Source organism: Phyllostomus discolor, chromosome 3, assembly GCF_004126475.2.
Source record: "Phyllostomus discolor isolate MPI-MPIP mPhyDis1 chromosome 3, mPhyDis1.pri.v3, whole genome shotgun sequence".
Classification (NCBI taxonomy): Eukaryota; Metazoa; Chordata; class Mammalia; order Chiroptera; family Phyllostomidae; genus Phyllostomus; species Phyllostomus discolor.
Window position 1 is genome coordinate 83801472 of NC_040905.2, and position 19255 is coordinate 83820726.

The following is a 19255-nucleotide window of genomic DNA, read 5'->3' on the forward strand; positions in this document are numbered from 1 at the left end:
ATTTCTAATATAAGTTGGTATTTAAAAGTTTATTAAATTTGCTGTAAAAATATTCCTACCTAATACTAGATAAATGTGGTATTTCTAGTGTAAGATTTTTGTACCCACATTCCAGCAGAATTTTATTATTTTGCTTATGTATATATTTTTTCACATTTATTAACAGATACTGTTTAATGTCTTTTATCTGTATTTGCCATGTATTTTTATTACTGTTCTATGAAAACATTCAGCTGGCCTGTCACAGGCTCTAGAGTCAGACTAAGAGATCTGTAGAAACAACAGGTAATACATTTGCCATGTTCGCTTCAGTGGTATTCTCTTCACCCCTGATTAGTGGTTGGTTACTCACAGGACCTGGTTAGAAATCTAGCTCTTCTAATTACTAGCGAGTAGTTTCATATTTATTTACCCTCTCTGAACTTCAGTTATGCCACCTGTAACAATTAAAACTATAATAATACCACTTACAGTTGAGCTGATAGACCTTCAAGAACATAGTCATGTATTGGGAGCTTGTGTACACTTTCAGCAAGGCAAAATTAAATTCTACACAGCTATTAGTAGAAATTTAGTAAAGAGGTTTCATTTGGACCATCTGCCAGATCTTCATGGGCCCACACACCTCTGCCTCTTTAATCCAGCTGGTAAATAGGTAAACCATGCCAGACAAAAATACGTATGCCAGGCTACTAGCAGGCTGTGCTGGAAGAATGTTATAGAAAGCATCTTAAAAGCTTGACCTGCAAGCTGTAGCTCAAGGATTTTATGATTACATAATTATGGGTTCCATTACCCACTGAGACTTTAATAACCTGTTTCAACCAATCTTGAAATTGGGGGTTTTCTGCCATCAGCAACGATTATTATTTTTTAAATAAAAAACAGAAACCCTTAGTCCTTGTGAGTCCTATTGCACATAACACTTCCTCACGGGATTGGTATGAGCTCTCAGTGAAATATGGTATGCAATAGCATAGCATGATACCTGCTGCATTCCACTAATTTTGTAGAGATGAGTGTGTAAATGTTTTCAAGAAAAATATGCCAGGTAATAAACCAAGTGGGAAATAACATTTTTTAAAGGGTCCTTTTCCCAGGACCGAGTGGGTGCAGCAGATAAATCACACAAGACAGTGCAACAGTCACCTACACACAATCCGGGCTCTGAACTCAGGCAGCCTGGTGTCCACAGAGCCAGCCAGTATTTTTCCATGTGTAATGTACACTTTTTGGCCAGATTTTTGAGGGAAAAATGATGCACATTATACATAGGTAGTACTAATTCCGTATCTATCTAAATGTTTGTAATTCTTTTTTTATTGCTGTTCAGTTAGAGTTGCCCCCATTTTTCCTCGCTTGCTCTCCCCTGCCCTGTCCAACCCCCTGCTCCCAAAGACAACCCCCTCCCCATTGTCCTTGTCCATGGGCCCTTTGTACATGTTCCTTGACTTGACCCTTCCCCCTCTGTCCCTTGTTATCCTCCCTCCCATCTCTCCTCTGGTCACCGTGAGGAGTACTAATTCCATATGTATGTTTTTTATTCTTTTATTTAGGCTTATGCATTAAAAGAGTAACTCCAGACAGCAATAAAACAATGTCCTTATGCAAAATAATAATGCCCTGGAATAAGATAATTGGTTTTGTTTACAAATATAAATTTAAAAATGAAATGGAAGATTTTTTTCCTGAAAGTTTGGGCCATAAACGTGGGTGCACATTATACACGGCAAAATGTGGTGTTTGGTAACATCAGGAGGTTCCAGTAGAACACAGGTGGCACACACAAGGCCCAAGGGCTGAATCCGGCCCTCCACCTTCTTTTATCTCCCGGGCACCTTGTTTCTACCTGGCTGCAGTGCCTAGCTCCTTGCCCCTAGGTAAGGAGTAGTAACATTTACACAGACCTAAAATTACATTTGGCCCTTTGAAGGCCACTGTTGATGTGGCCCTGGTGAAAATGAGTGACACCCCTGCAGCAGAAGCAAAGAAGAAAGGAGATCCCCTCCAGCACACAGCTTAAGCTGAGGCATGGAGTTCTGAAAGGCAGACACATTCTTAAATTCCAAGTGTGTGAATGAGGGGGATGGGTTTTCAAGTGAGACTAATGTAGAAAGTGTTGTATCAGGTTTTTTTTAAAGCAAAGGGCCTGATTATTCTTCTTTTCCATGACTTACCGGCTCATCATAAACTTCAGAGTTTCCCTAATTGAAATGTGTCCTGGCTTCAAATGCAACCTGAGTCAGGTGCAACTATTTGCCTTGCTCAAGAGCCCCACTAGTGAAGACACTTCTCAGTGACCCATGAATCACCTTCAGATCTGTATTCCACAGTGTGCTGTAAACTAAGGAAGATACTTCGAGTTTAAATAGGTAACCTGATTATCAAGTTTCTTTAATTGGAACACTTCATTTTTTAGATACTTTCAGATTAGGCCCTGACCCTCCAGGCGGATTCAGCCACACCATTCCCCCTCCCAACCCCCCCCCCCCCACCTTTTGGCACCTTCTGTTTAGTCGTGCAGTTAAAACGCCCTATCCAGTTACCTAGAGGCGGCATTTTGGAATTGGAGCAAGCAGTACAAGCCTTTGTCTCAGTGACCAGACGACTTTCAGGATCTGTATTATACCATTCCCAGGTTTGATGGCTAACTCAGAACGAGATGTAGGAAAACAGGGACGTTCTGGTAAAAGTTGGAGGGTGCACTGCTAAAGCCAGCAGAGTTAAAGTGAAAATTCAACCGGCCCTGGGTGGGTCGCCCAGTTGGTTGGAGCGCTGACCCAATACACCAAGGTTGGGGGCTCCACCCGTCGGCCGGGCACGTGCAAGAACCAACCAGTGAATGCCTAAATAAGTCGAACCACAAGTCGGTGTTTCTCTGCCTCTCTCTAGAAATAAAATTTTTTAAAAAATCAAACAACCAAAACAAAATCAAGAACCTCCAATGCTCTTCTATTCCTCGCGGTCTTGCAATCTGTTCAGGGTAGTGTCTCCCAAGTGGCAAACTCGTGCACGCCTGAGCCCGAAGGGAAGGGCAGGGAGCGCCCGGGTGGGGCCCTGTCCAAGGCACCCGGCGCGGCGGCGCGCACACCCTTTTTCTGCAGACTCACAGGTTTCAGGCCTCGCCTCCTCTGGGCCCAGCTGGTCTCCGCCTTTTTAGGCCTGGAACCCAGGCGATCAGAGCCCCTCGCCCTCCGATCCCCGGCGCCGGGGTCCAGCGTCGGCCCGCCCAGAGCGCCACGCGGGACCCGCAGCAGACCTGGGTCAGCGCCGCGCAACCGCTGGGTCCCGCGGGCGCCAGGAAAGGAGGCGGGGCGGCGGGGCCGGGGGAGGAGCGGCGGCTGTGAGCCAGTCTCAGCTCGGCCTCCTCCGGCCGGAGCTGGCCATGGAGGTCTACATCCCGTCCTTTCGCTACGAGGAGAGTGACCTGGAGCGGGGATACACGGTAGGCGCGCGCCCCGCTATGCGAACCCGAGGCTGCTGAGCCCCGCAGGTGCCCCTCAGGCCGCCGTCGCCCCAGCTCGGGGGTCCCTTCGCTCCCTCCCCTCCCCCGGCCCAGTGGAAGGGCTGCGCCCCGGCGCGGTTGTCAAGGAAACGGGCACCCCCCTCCCCGGCGCCGGGGCTGCTGGTGCTGGGGGTGTCCCGGTTCCGTCCCTTCCCCTTCCCAGCCCAGCTCCCGGTCTCGGATCGGAAGCCCCGGGAGTCGAGTCCCAGGACGCGGCACTTGCCGTTCTCCCGTCTCCCGGCCCCTGGAGCCCGGGCTGGGCTGCGTTCCTTTCTGGCGCAGCTGCTCCCTCTGCCCAGATACAAGTGGCTTCGCGGCGGGTTGATGTTGCTTCCAAGTTCTGTAGGTTTCATTCAGATGGATATGTTAATTTTTTAAATTATCATTTGTAGCTATTTATTAGTAACACGTGTGTTGCTTTTAGATTGTTTCCAAAGTTTTTTCTAGTTCTGTGCCATAAAATGGCTAAATCGGGTTCTTTACTGAGCACCTGTTCATACCTAGAACTGTAAGCGCAGAGAAATAAAAAACAGGGCCCCGCGCTCCGCAGCGGAGTGGGCGGGGAGGGCGGAGACCAGTCTTGGGACCTTTGGGTTACAAGTTTAGTAAGTAAACAGTAGGTGGTTGATTTCCCTATGAATGTAGGCTTGGAGGGAGAAATGCCTCTGGCTGGGTAGACCTAGGAAGAATTTGGGCTTTGGAGAAGGTTTCAGAAGACAGTTTGAAAGGATTATTTTATTCACTTCTCGTTCACTCAACTTGCTAAACACCAGTTACACTAATTTGGCAGAGAAGTATTTTAACCTGTCCACGTATTACTGGTTTTTTGGTGACAGCCTGTTGGGAACCTTGTATTTGCATAGAGAAGATTCAATCATCCTCTCAAAGGAATTTTTAGAATTAGGAGTACTTTTGTAGGTAGGTAAGGGTTGGGTAGGGAGGGGATAGGATGAATGTCGCTTGAATCTTGAGGAGGGAGAGGGCTGTTCTGCTCGGCTTTAGGGTGTTGGGCTGGGGGATGAGGATGCGGATGGGAAGTGCTTAGGAATGCTGACTTGAAATCTGATTAGTTTTTTGCTGGGATTGTGAATTCTGCAAAGAGGAAGTGCAGGGCAGAATCTCATCTCGGAAGAGGCATTTCACACTACCAGCTTCTCTGAAAACAAGGGAAACATCGAAGTCATTTTAGTTTAGAAAGAAGCAGGAGAGTATATTGTAACAAAACGCAGATGAACTCAAATATTACTTCATGGGGAGGTTATTGTCTACCCACCAAGTGCTCCCCACTCCCCAGTTTATTTCTCTAATATCTGTTTCCCTGCTAGGCTGTAAGTGCCTTGAGGCTAGCACATGGCAGTCCCCACTGCTGTCCCTATTACAGGGCTATCACAGAGTAAGAATTCAGTACCTATCTGCTGAATAAACAATGAATGGTTGTGTGTTCTGACAGGAGAAGAAAACCAGAAGAGAAGAGTAATTCCTGACAGAAAGGTGCTCACTAGCGCAGAGAGCTACAAAAAAGGATGGACTTCAGCTCAGACAGCAGGAAGTCACTAGAGAGTTTTAAGGAAGTAACATGATGAGCTTTGCATTTAGAAAGATGACCAGAAAGCATTAATCACTTAAGAGAAGTTTGCAAAACTTCAGAAAGAAGAGGATGGGAGCCTGAACTAAGGCAACTTAGAAAGGAAAGGGAATGACTACAAGAATCCCCAGGACCAGGTGACTAGATGCGAGACAGCAGGGTGACTCTCATGGGTGCAAGTGCCAGTGACCAAGTAAGAGCTGAAGCAGGACAGGGGGATTTCATCTGGGGACCTGTTGAGTTTTTTTGTGGCGGGTGAGGCTATTTGATTTTGGAGTTCAGGATATATAAGGCTGGAAATTGGCTCTAGGGAGTCATTCAGCATAAAAGATGTCAAAGCATAAAAGTTGATGTTATTCCCAGGAAGAGCGTGTGGAGTGAGGAAAGAGGGAAAACTGAAGGTAAAACATAGAACTTGCATGAGCAAAGAATCATTAGTGTAGCATCTGGAGGGAGAAGGAAATCAGAAGTGTCAGGCAGGAAGAGAAAAATGGTAGATACTTTACAAGGAGAAAGGTGCTACATGTGGCTGAGTGTTCTTGTTAGGTGAGAATGGAGAACCATCCATTAGACATGAGGGTAAGCGGTTCCTGGGTACCAGTATAGGCTGATGTTTTCATTTTTCAGATACATTATTGGGAAAGACAACAAAACCAGAATTACTACTTATGTAACCATACAAAAGTTTGAATATATTAGATACCATTTTTTCCTAGTGGTAAAAATTAAGGCATTGAATTAGATGGTTTTCCAAGTCCATCTTTACTCTGACTGACTGTGTTGTGCTTAAGAAAATATATCTTTCTTGAGGTCTGGCCTCTTACCGATTACTTACTTGATGTATTACTTTTTTCAGTAAACAAGGCAATATCATATATACATGGTCATAATATTGAGAGATATTCAGGGGTCGGTCATTATCATTTTCATATTTTATGGGTTAAAATGCAAAAATGGAACAATATAGTGAACCACTGTTTACCATTTCTTACCTTCAGTATTTCACAACTTTTATTTACCAGTCCTCATTCTTCCTTTTTTTTTTAAAAAAATTCTGGAATATTTTGAAGCAAATCCAATACATAATTTCACCTGTAAATATTTTGCTATGGCTGCCTGACAGGGAAAGACTTCTTAAACATAAGCAAAATGAAATTTTACCACAAAATTAGCAACACCTTTATATTATTACTCATCCAAAGTCCATGTGCCTGATGCCTCAAAAGGCAAAAATTCACAGTGTCAGAGCTTGGAGTAAGGAAAAGTTTATTGACTGAGGAGGTACAGACCAAGAAGGTGGGAGGCCGAAGCCTAAAATCCACCTTAAGAAAGTCTGGAGTTCAGGCTTCTTTTATATCAATGAAAGGGGAAATGGGAGGGATTTTTTTTGGTAAGAACTCAAGTCCCAAACAGAATTCTTCTAATGATTAGCATGTCTAAAGCAGGAGCTATTAGCCTGAACGCCCGTGGGAACTACTCAGGCTTGAACAAGTTGGAGTCAGAGAGACGGAGCTCCTTATGAGAATCTACTGCCTGCTGATCTGAGGTGGAGCTGAGGCAGTGATGCTAGTGCTGGGGAGCAGCTGCAAATACAGATTATCATTAGCAGAGAAGTTTGACTGCACAGAGGCCATAATAAATCAATTGCCTGCAGATTCATATCAAAACCCTATCAGTGAGTGGCAAGTGACAATGAAGCTGCATCTGGTGGCAGGCTTTAAGTCAAAATCCAACACTTATTTTAGGCTGTATGTGGCCTGCCCCTTATTTTATTTACCACTTCCACTCACACCTCTTTCCTGTACTGCACATTTGTTTCAGTCACAGTTTTGGTAAGCCCACATGCTAACCCTAGCATGTGGTGAGTTGTATAGAAAATAAGTACACAATAAATGTGTACTTATCCTGAAACCTCCTGAATTATCCTGAAACCTCCCCCCACCCGGCCCCTGGTCCATGGAAAAATTGTCTTCCTAGAAACTGGTCCCTGATGCCAAAAAGGTTGAAGGCTGCTGATGTAGAAGACAGGGTGAGAACATTTTTTTCCCAGAAGCTCTGAACAAATACATCTTCCTCATGGCTCATTACCCCAGGTGGTTTCTCAATGACTCCTGTTACCAGAGGAATTCTGGGTGCTGATTGGCTGAGGCCAGGGCTACCTAAACCAATCACCATGGCAAGGATAGGTTAACCAGAGAAAGTTAAAATAGAGGGCATATGGAGCTGGGAATGAGGTCAGTCATTCCTACCATGTAACTCTGCAGACACCACAGTGGGAGAAGGTCAGAAGGACAGTGGGAGCACAAATGTCCACAACAGCATCCTTCAGTCACCCATTATATGCATCATCTGTGATGAAGGAGCCCTTTGTGTAGCAAGGACAAAGCTGGCACACTGCCTCCCTTGTGGTGAGTGCGCAGCATAAGCGAACATTAAATACTTGTTGAGTGATTAAATCAAGCATGTGTAAGATATGTTACTTGTGGTATGTAAGGACAAGAAATACAGCTTGAGGCCCTGGCTGGCATAGCTCAGTGGATTGAGTGTGGGCTGTGAACCAAAGTGTCACAGGTTTGATTCCCAGCCAGGGTACATGCCTGGGTTGCAGGCCATAACCCCCAGCAACCACACATTGATATTTCTCTCTCTCTATCTCTCTCCCTCCCTTCTCTCTTTAAAATAAATAAATAAATAAATAAAACTTTAAAAAGAAAAAAAAAGAAATACAGCTTGAAAATATTCTTGAACATTGACAGAATGCTACATTCCCTTAAAAATCAAAATGCAGGGGTCTAGCAGAAATAACACCTGCTTGAGTGTGGTTGGTAGGGTAGTAATATCGGTGTAATAATTTATAGTTTTAATTTGAACATTTCACCTAAAATCATATGGTGTTCTTGAGTGTGATATTGTTATGTAACAGAATTACATGCTTATGATTTTGTAATTAAAAGGCGTTAGTTTTGCTGGACCCTGTATGTACAACAGGATTGAATTTTGCAAATATGGTTGGTGCATATAAATTTGGGGACAGAAGTAGGTTTATTTTCATTGAGCTAGGAATACATTTTAATCTTTCCTCAGTAGTTTTTACTATTTAATTTATCTATTTATATAAACTCTTTGAAATAATTTAAGATTTGCAGAAATAATTTTTGATTTGCAGAAAAATTGCAAGGTTAGTAGTGAGAGTTCCTGTAAGACCCCTCACCCAGTTTCCCCACTGTTAACACTATGCATCACCGTTATATAGTCACAACAAGGAAACGAGCATTGGTAAGTTATAATTAACTGAACTCCAGACCCTACTTGGACTTCAACACTTTTTCCATTAATGTCCTTATTCTGTTCCAGGATCTGATCCAAGATACCACATTGCATTGTTTCCTCTGCTTCGATGTTATACTAAATTAGTAGTCCAACTTGTACAATAGCACACTGTCTCAAAAATGAGGCAAGCATGTTTTTAGAAATGAACTTTTATAGATCACATCAAATATTGTTCATTTCAGATGCTTCCCTGGTAAGTTTTGTCAGTTGGCAAACGCCCATTTATAATACTGTACCAGTTTATGACAGAAGCTGACACAACCTCAGGTGAGAGGAATAGGCTGTGACCTTGTGCAGTCAGCATTCAAATCTTGCTTCTGGCGTTTGGCCCAAAGTCTGACTTTGGGCAAGCTCCTTACTCTCCCTGTGTGTTGTTTTCCTCACCTGTACAAGGGGAGAAAATCCTTGTCTACCTTATAGGGTGGCTTGGAGATTAAATAAGATTATCCTTGCAAACTGCAAGGAATGGCGTCTCTAGCTGTGTTCTAGATTGTGTCCTATTATTTCGAGTGGGGACTGCCTTGAAGTTTGCTTTTTTTAAAGCTCTTTAATGTGAACTAATAATGTAAACAAGAAGTCCAGAAATATTTATGCTACATAAAATAAACTCTTTGCAAAAACTTTGAATACTTCAGAAGTAACAATTACCTATAACCAAATGACCTTAGTACAACTTTCAAATTATGTATGTCAATTCAGGTTCAGATTTTTAGCCTTATTTACTACATATGTTTATTTCCCTTCAAGATCATAAAGGATAATACACTCACATACATGATTAGGATATAGTACTGTAAAGGGCATAGAGAAACTTTGATAACTTACTTGCTTTCTACTATAACAAGATATTCTCCATACATCTTCTACCTTTTTCACACCAGTTTTGGAATTTGCTTCTCCTCTAAAGATCCCTGGTTGCTTTTGGTGGAAAGTGATATTTAGAGCCTATGATCTGGGCACAAGGTGTGTACACTGACACTGGATTTATAGAAGTTTCTAGATCTTTTCAGTGGTCAAAGCTAGGGATTTTTAAAAGATAAAATATATGGTAAATTCAGGAAAACAGATTTTTTTCTTAGTTTCTTCTATCTTCAACTTTGTCTTTTACCCATACTAAAAAATCTCTGAACTTTAGATGTTGAGATTGATAGAATTAGAGCGTCATATTGTTACAGGGTGCAGCCAAGAGGGGGGGCCCCAAATGGGTATTTGAAATGGGGTCCAGAACTTAAGGTGTCCAGGAGATTTTGGGATGTCTCCACCCCCCCCCCCCCCCCCCCCCCCCCCCCCCCCCCCGCCCTGGGTGTGGGTTGGGGGAAGGGACAAATGGAGCAGGGCCATTGAGAGCTGTTTAGCATAGCAACAGCCTTGCAGCTAAGCTCTGGCATGGTCGTCCTTTGGCATATCTATAACCTTTGACTGGTTGCATAGATATGTTAAGTAGCTGTGATCAGCTCTAAGCCAGGGGAATGGAAGTAATTTCCCCACCCAGATGTAACTGGGGGGGGGTGTCCCCTGAGTTACAGCGCCTGTGTGGTAGCTCAGAGAGGACTGGCTCCAGGACATGGGGCCACGCCTGCCCAGACTCATGATGGCAGCCCAGTAAAGCTGGAAGGATACGATTTCTGGCATGTGAAGCCGAGTGTGGGAGGAGTCGGAAATGAGGCTGCAGAGGAAGATTGGCCGCGGGGATTTAAAACCCAGACTTGGCAGCCATTGAGGAGGGAGAACCATGCTGCTTTAAGAAGGAGAACCACGCGGACTTGACGGAGTGCAGACTCCTGCAGCCCTGAGAGGAGAGAACCATGTGGCTGTGGAGGTACAGAGAGGATCATGGTCATTGGAGAGAGAGCCACACAGCTTTAGCAGAGTGAAGACTCCCGCAGCCCTGAGAGAGGGAGAACCACGCGGCCTTGACAGAGTGGGGACTCCCATGGCCCTGGGAGAGAGGACCACGTGCCTTTGCCAGAGCGGGGACCCCCCGCCCCGCAGCTTTAGAAGGGGGAACCACCACCTGGCTTTAGCAGAGATCCTGGCGACTCAGCTGAGGGTGCCGGGAACCCAGGGAGGTCTTCCAGTCGAGATGGAGTTCTAACTGAGAAGAGCCAGAGGACTGCCTGAGCCATGGACTTCTATTTCCTTTCCTGAGATACGGTACTCTGGACTGGGCAAAGGGGGAAGGAAGGAAGGACTGTCTGTTTGTGGGTGTTTTTAGGGACTTTGGGATTTTGGTGAAGACATTAGGTCACTACTTTAAGTTTGTATAGCATTAAATAAACATTTCCTTTCCTTTTCATGAATCTCTGGCATTGAGAGATGTCTTTCCTAGGGCGGTGGACATAACGGACCCGGGGCCTTCTTTCAATAATAGTATATCGTCCCAGGCCCCCCTTGTTGTGTTCTGTAACAATATGATTAATAATTTACTTTATCTAACATTATATACATCAGTGTGCTTTTTTTTGTATAATATAGTTTAATGTTGGGAATATTGGTTGCTAAATATGCTAATAAGGGAGTGTATCTTTTAAGTCTGTTTTACTGATTATGCTATTAAAGTTGTCCTGATTATCCCTCCTTTGCCCCTCTCCACCCAGCGCCCTCCACTCCCTCAGGCAACCCCCACAGCATTGTTCATCTCCATGGGTCATGTGTATAGATTCTTTGGCTACTCCCTCTCCTATGCTGTCCTTTACATCCCCATGGCCATTCTGCAACTACCTATTTATACTTAATCCCTTCACCTCTTCACCCATTCTGCCCCACCGCCCTCGAATCTGGCAACCATCAAAATGTTCTCTATCCATGATTCTGTCTCTGTTCTTCTTGTTTGCTTAGTTTGTTTTCTAGATTCAATTATTGATAGGTATGTATTTTTGCCATTTTATTGTTCATAGTTTTGATCTTTTTCTTCAATAAGCCCCTTTAACATTTCATATAATAATGGTTTGGTGAGGATGAACTCCTTTAGTTTTTTCTTGTCTGGGAATCTCTTATCTGCCCTTCAATTCTAAATGATAGCTTTGCTCGGTAGAGCAATCTTGGCTATAGATCCCTGTTTTTCATGACTTCGAATATTTCTTCCCAGTCTTTTCTAGCCTACAGAGTTTCTTTTGAGAACTCAGTCGACAGGATTATGGGAACTCCTCTGTAGGTAACTAACTTCTTTTCTCCTGCTGCTTTTAAGGTTCTATCTTTATCTTTAACCTTTGGCATTTTCATTATGATGTGTCTTGGGGTGAGCCTCTTTGCATCCAACTGGTTTAGAACTCTCTGCGCTTCTTGGACTTGTGTGTTTATTTTCACCAGATTAGGGAAGTTTTCTTTCACCATTTTTTGACATAGATTTCCAGTTTCTTGCTCTTTCTCTTTTCCTTCTGGCATCCCTACTATGCAAATGTTGGACCTCTTGAAGTTGTTGCAGAGGCTTCTTATACTATCCTCATTTTTTTGGATTCTTTTTTCTTCTTGTTCTTTTTGGTGACTTTTTGCTTCCTTATTTTCCAAATCATTGAATTTATTTTCAGCTTCATCTACTCTTCTATTGTTTTCCTGTAAATTGTACTTTATTTCAATTAGTGAATCCTTCATTTCTGACTGGATCTTTCTTATGCTGCCGAGGTCCTCACTAAGTTCCTTGAACATCCTTCTAACCATTGTTTTGAACTCTGCATCTGATAGATTGCTTATCTCTGTATCATTTAGCTCTTTTTCCGGAGTTTTGATCTATTCTTTCACTTGGGCCATGTTCCTTTGTCTCCTCATTTTGGCAGCCTCCTTGTGTTTATTTCTATGTATTAGGTAGAGCTACTTTGACTCCATGTCTTGGTAGTGTGGCCTCATGTAGTAGGTGTCCTGTAGGTTCCAGTAGCATAGCCTCCCCTATCACCCAAGCTGGGTACTCGAGGTGCACCCTCTGTGTAAGCTGAGTACACCCTCCTCTTGTAGTTGAGCCCTGGTTGTTGTTGGCAGATCAGTAGGAGGGATTTAACCAGGTCTGTCAGCTGCAAGGACTGGTTATGACCACTGACCACCAGCTTCCGCCTTGTGTGGGGGATCAACTATGTAGGAGCAGGGTGGCAGTGTTCTGACATGGTCTGTAGCCGTCCACTGGATGTGCTGGTCCTGTGGTTTCCTGGATGGCCCTGGTGTTTCCAAGGTCAGACCCCACCTGTGTGTTGCCTGGGGCACCCTGCCTAAGAAATAAAGCAATCTGAGATAGCTACTACTTGTGCTGGGCTTAAAGACTCTCAGGTGTAGCCAAGCTGTGAATCTAAGCTGGCTGCTGCTAGGAAGAGCCTGGAGTTCACTGAAGCCAGCTGTGGCTTATTTGATAAGATTTAGGAAGTAGTGAAGCATGAGCCAAGGCCAGCCATTCATATGGAAAAGTAGCTTGAGTGGGTCCTTGAGTTGGTTGGGGCAGAGTCTCCAGAGATCTCCAAGGAGGGTCCAACAGTGTTAGCCAGGTTGATGGAGTCTCAGATATGGGACCAGCTTGCCAGATCTGAGGGGGGGAGGGTTCAGCAAAGGGACAGTGGCCTCTGCCCGCCTTGATGCCAGGCACTTCAGTTTCTCCCTGTTTACCACCGGTGCCTTTCAAGCTGCTACCCTGGTGCTGGAGCTCAGAGGGAGTGAGTCTGAATAGGTGAGTCCATGTGTGGGTTCTTTAAAAGGAACTGCTTGGGGGTCCAGCAGTTTTTCCACCGACTCAATCCCTGCTGGTTTTTGCAGCCAGAAGTTGTGGGACTTAACCTTCTTAGCATTGGAACCCTTGTCTGGGGGAGCCTGTTGTGGGGCTTGGACTCCTCACTCCTGAGTTAGCCCTCCCAAATTTTTATCCACCACATATGGGGGTAGGACTAGCCCATTCTGTGTCTTTGCCCCTCTACCAGTCTGAATAAATATGGTTTCTTTAATTCCATAGTTATTAGACTTCCATTCAACTTGATTTTGTAGTTGTCACAATCCCATACAACTTCATTTCTGATGCTTCTGAGTGATGGTAGTTCTATATTTTAGTTGTAATTTTGATGTGGTTGTGCGAAAAGATGGTGTCTCCCTGCACCACTGTCTTGACTGGAAGTCCCAATGTGTCTTAATTATAACACCAGTACTACCGTCAACAACAGGATTACTGAATACAACTTAAAATATTTTTTAACAAATTCTTTTTTCTTAGATCTCTCCTACTAAGAGTGTGCAGATGACTGTGTTTTAAAATTACTTGCCTTGGTTCTTCTCTGCTTGTAACATTAACTAGCTTCCCTGCTTTGGTTTATGTTTTATTCTTAGGGATTTTTAAAATTAATTTTGTTTTAAAACTGTGTAAAGTAATATATCCTGTATCATGTTTATCTGCAGAAATCTAACTTCTGTTCATGTCCCTTTCATCCTATGTTCTTCCCCTCCCGTGGATGACTATTAAAAAATCATAGTTGCTCTCGGCTTTTGGCCCAGAGAAGGCTTAGGTGTAACTTTCTTCATTTGGTTCATCCGACACCAGCTGCCTCCACTGTACTGCCGAAGTTTGACCCCAATGAGATCAAAGTCTACCTCAGGTGCACCAGTGGGGAACTCAGGTGCCATGTCTGCTCTGGCCCCCAAGATCGGCCCCTGGGTCTGTCTCCAATAAAGGTTGGTGATGACATCGTCAAAGCAACTGGTGATTGGAATGGTCAGAAGATTACAGTGAAACTGACCACTCAGAACAGACAGACCCAGTTAGGGGTGGTGCCTTCTGACTGCCCTGATCATCAAAGCCTTCCAAGATCCACCATGAGCAGAAGGAGGCAAAAAACCATTAAGCACAGTGGAAATATCACTATTGATGAGATTGTCAATGTTGCCTGACAGATGCAGCCCTGATCTGTAGCCAGAGAAGTCTGGAACCATTTAGGAGGTCCTGGGGACAGCCCCATCTGTGGGCTGCAATGCTGACACTCACTCCCGATGACATCGCAGATGACATCAACACGGGGCAGTGGAATGCCCGGCTAGTTAAAAACTACAAAGGAAGATACTTCAATTAAAGATCATTTGACAACCAAGAAACAAGAAAAAAGTTATGATGTGTCCTTCCATTTCAAAAAATGTATAAACAAATTCAAATATAGTTGCACCCCTTTTTTTAAATAGTGATACATTAAAACATTTTCTTCCACCTCCTTAAAAAAAAAAACAACTTACAGTGTGTCCTGGCGATCACTACACAGGGGCACACACACAGATGCTGTATTCTTTTCTGGAGCTCTGTTGCTCACCGCCGTTGGCTGCAGTCACTAGCCTTGCACGGACTTGCTTTTGTGTTTTGGGCAGTGTGTGTTTACAGTGGATTCCCAGCAGTGGGTTACTGGATCAAAGGTAAATGCATATTTAATTTTTCGAGATATTGTCAAATTCCCTTCTATAGGGATTGTGTGCTTTGCATTCTCAGCAGTTTACGAGAGTGCATGTTTCCTCACGAATTTGCCCATTGAGCGTGTTGTGAATAAGCTTTTAGATTTTTGTCAGTCCGATGGGTGAGCAGTGGTATCTGTAGATCCCAGATGGGTTGCTGGTACATTCTGACCACTAGATTGGGGATATTTGAACCGTGCTAGCAGGCTCGTGTCCCCATCTAGTTGCGTTTTGCGGGAGTGGGGATAAGGGGCAGGTGAATATCTGAAATATGCTGTTCTTGTTGATTTTTATTTAAAAGGTAGATTATTGAGGTTTTTCATATTATAGTTCTTTTTTCTAAAGAAGAACCAGTATGTGAATTGAGTCTTAACAACCGCCTTACCCTAGTTCTTTGAATTTAGAATTTAAGAATTTAGAAATTGTTTTAGAAGCTATAAACATCTTCCTCTTCTATGTCCTCATCCTTCTCTGCACCTTGCCATTGGAAATTTATCTTGTCTTTAGAATTCCATAAAGCACATAGAGCAAAAATTTATTCTTTTGATTATTTATTATGTGCCACCCCCCCCCCAGGCATTGTACTGGTGCTGTGGGCCCAGGGGTCGCTGACATGAAAGGGTGAGAGGAAGTCTGTCCGACTGAGAAAGGGAAGGTCGTTTCATACTCAAGGACGAGCATGGGAGAGGGTAATAAATATAAATGGTTGGTAAGGAGGGGTGGGTGTTAGGGTTGGGGCTGGAGTTTGAAGTTTAGGTTGAGTGGTTTCGTGGGGCTGTAGGTACCCAGATGAAATTTTGTCCTGGAAGTAGCTACAAAGTAATTACAGTGGTTCTCTGTTTTTGAGAGGAGGGAGACATCAGAAGTGCAAATGGTCATATGTGAAACAATAGTCAACCTCACTAATAAAGAAAGGCAAAGTCAAAAACAAGAACTGTTATTTAATAGGCTAAATGAAAAAGATTGATAAAAGCCAGTGCTGATGAGAATGGAGGTGTCTCTAACACACTGTGGGCGAGACTGTAACTTGGAAGATCTATTTTGGAGGGAGGTTTGGAAATATTTATTAAATACAATATTGATCCTTTGACCCAACCTTTACACCTTATGGTCTCTGTCCACAAATGCACCAAGATATACACAAAACTATTCATTGTAGCATTCTTATAATATCAAGACAAAATGGAAACAAATCATTCACTTATTTAACAAATGTTACTGACTACCTACTAAGTGGCAGGCACTACCTAATCTGCTTGGTGAGGGTAGGGCAGTGAACAAAACTGTCAAAAGTCTCTGCCCTCAAAGAGTGTCAGTCAAAAGTCTCCGCTAGGAGCTTACATTATAGTTAGATGGTGTGTGTGTGGGGTGGGGGGGTCGCAGAAATAAACGTGATAATTAAGTTACATGTAGTACCTCAGAGGGTGGTGAGTGCTACTGAGTAAAATAAACAAGGGAAGGGGGATACAGAGTGCTGAGGGGTGGTCAGAGAAGCCCTCCTGGGAAGTGACATCAAACGGAGCCCTGCAGGAGGTGAGGTGGCCCGTTGTGAGGTGATCTAGGGAACGAGTGTATGAGGCAGAGGGAGCAAGGGGTGAGATGGGAACGAGCCCGGTATGTTTTAGAAAGGAGTGCAGCAGGCTTGGACCGAAGTCAGAGAACAGAGGCTAATCAAAGATGAGGTCATAGGTAGTGTTGAATGAACCCCAAAATAGTCAAGAGTCTTTGCTAAAAAATAAATGACAATTATTTATTCAAGGGTCTTAGGTTTTGCAAACAATACACACTGCTAGGCAATACCCAGAGTGTTCTGAAGGGAAAAATGTCTGAGAGTTTTACAGTAAGTACGTTCATGAGAAGGATCAGCTCTGCATTCTTGGCCCCTGGATCGGTCCAGGGTGGTACTCACCAGATGTCCAGTGGTCCAGACAATGGAACATTTTCTTCTTGAGATCATTCAGATGGTTGCTGAAGGTGTGATGTACGTCCAGGCATGAACACACAACACGGTGATGCCAGGTATTGACACAGGACTGGAAGTTCCCAGAGTTAGTTGAAACAGGAGTCATCGTTTCCTGAGGCTTCAGCCCACTTGAAGTGAATTTAGCAGCTTGACCACAGTGAGTCTGTTCTATTTCCTCACTCTATTTCTCAAGAGTACTGTGGGGCAGATCGGGTGAGGTGGGGTGGTGGGTTGCGAGGGCTTAGTCAGTGGGCCTGGGGGGAAGTGATTAGGCTTTTACCCTGATGGGGGTGGGGGAAGCAGAGGGGTGAAGGGATTCAGTGAGTCTTTACCAGCCTCCAGCCCTGTGTGAGGAACTTTAGATGCTGAGGTCACAGGTATAAAGGAAACAGGTGGGATTTTCTGCCTATACCTGTTGGTTATATGAGCCGTGTTCTAAAAGGGATCAGACTCATTTTGATGTGGACAGTGGACTGACAGAGGGTTGGGGGTAGGCAGAGAGCTCAGTTAGGAAGCCGTTGTGGCGTCCCAGGTGAGAGATGAGGACGCTTGGAGCGGCTCTGTGAGTAAACGTGGGGGAGACTGTTGGATCGTGGATACCTTTGGGTTATGGAACCAGGAGGATTCACCGATGGATTGGGTTTGGAGTTTGAATAAAATGAGGAGCAAGATGCTGCCAAGGATCTTGCACGAGCAAAGGATTTTAGCATGAGCAAATGGAGGAATGGTGGCACCGTTTACTGAAATATTGGACCAAATACCTGGGTGTCCTGTGTCCTAATCAAATTGACATGTAAAATTAACCATCACAAATCTACCCTTTGTCAACTTGGCAACCATACACATCTCCTTTTAAGCCATACTTAATCTCCCAAGTTTTCAGTAGCTGTTTTTCAAAAGGAGTGTAGCTATTGACAGAGGGTTTCGGGCTTTGATCCCGTATTTTAAGGACCTGTGGTGTGATTCACCCATAGGGTCTACCGAGGGCTCCCCCCAGCATCCCTGCCTGGCACTACCACTTCAAGCACCACTGATGGGTCTGCTGGTCCCCGTGGCAGAGCAGCTTGTACAGTGGCCCAGACCTTTGGCAGAGCCTTCTCTTCTTCTGGGCCCAACTCAAAACAAGCAGCTTCTCAGGTCACTCAGGAAAGGGGCCAGAGTAACGCACTTGGGATACATTGCCTCCAAAATCCAAGAAAGGACGGCTTGTTATGGAGGGCAATCTGCTTTATTGTTTGCAGGTTTCGATATTAAACATACAAAAAAAACGCCCTCATAAAAACACCCAGACTGTGTCTCAAATATCTGGCCAGTCCATGGTAACATCAACCATCACACTTCCTTCTAAAAGTGAAATATGCATTTTATTAAAAAATAAACATGGTAGTGTTTGTCTCCATTTTGTTTTAGCTTGGATGAACACTACGTACAAAACAGACTTTTATATTTTTCTGATACTTATTTTAAACTATGTTTAGTCCTTCCTGCAGTGGGAAGGTTTTCCTTTGGATGCACCCTTACAAAAAGTTTGCCTCTCCATTTTTAAAAAGTGACCGTAGTGCAGGGAATAAAAGTTGATAGGAAAGGTCTATTTTCCTCGTTTATTATTAGTGAACAATTAGATCTCATTGTCAGTAAAAATTGATGGCTGCAGCTTCCAAACTATTGAACCTGTGCTAATAAATGCAACAGTTGTTCATAATTTGGTGGTAAATGACCTTTAAATGTAGACGTTTATGGAGGCTGTCCTTGGGGAACAATTTAACTTCCAAATGACACCCATGAGCACTTGTTATCATTTAAATATGCTTCCTTTTGTCAATAACAGAATAACAAATACTGGTTAGATTTCTAATGTTGATTCAGATACCAGGAAACCTGCTGAATAAATTAGTGTACATTTGATTTATATTGACCAAAATTTTTTTACGTTGCTGTGTTCCAGGTCAAGGTGACGTGCATTTAAATGCTCTGTAGAGCAGAGGTCACACTTGACTGACGTGAATGCTTACACTGTTTTTAATTAACTTTTAAATATTATCCTAAAATTCCTTCTCAAGTACCAGTTCTTAGGAAGAGGATTGAAATGAATTTAGGACATTAGTGGAGGCCTTATTTTAAAAGTCAATACTCTTGATCTTTTCCATAAAAATTTATTGGAGTAAATTATTGCTACATTTTATCTTATAATTTATATGGAAATCAGATCTGCTTTTTTCCATTATAGACTCTGAATTCATTGTCTGTGGGTTTTTACATTGATAGTTTTGCAGAAATAATCTGAGATAACATTGAGAAAAGCAAAGTAATGAACAAGGTCTTACCTGGTACAGATAGTACTTTATCTAACAAATGAATTTTCTCAGTGCTCTGCACTTTTCCGTTGATGATGTATATGGGAAGAGGTGGTTTGCAGGGTGAAGATGTGGATTAAATTTGTCAGCCATTCATTAGTAGTCCAGAGTAGCATATATTT

The 19255-nt window shown here is 43.5% G+C and overlaps 1 protein-coding gene across 1 annotated transcript in view; it reads left to right on the forward strand.

Annotated features, from left to right (window-relative positions):
* Positions 1-3042: 3042 nt before the first annotated feature.
* The window catches only part of SNX24 (sorting nexin 24), a 140940-nt gene continuing 124727 nt past the window's right edge, over positions 3043-19255 (forward strand). The window contains exon 1 of the mRNA XM_028514771.2: positions 3043-3445. Coding sequence (XP_028370572.1) covers positions 3386-3445 — 60 coding nt within the window. The 5' untranslated portion in view covers positions 3043-3385. The remainder of the gene's footprint in view (positions 3446-19255) is intronic.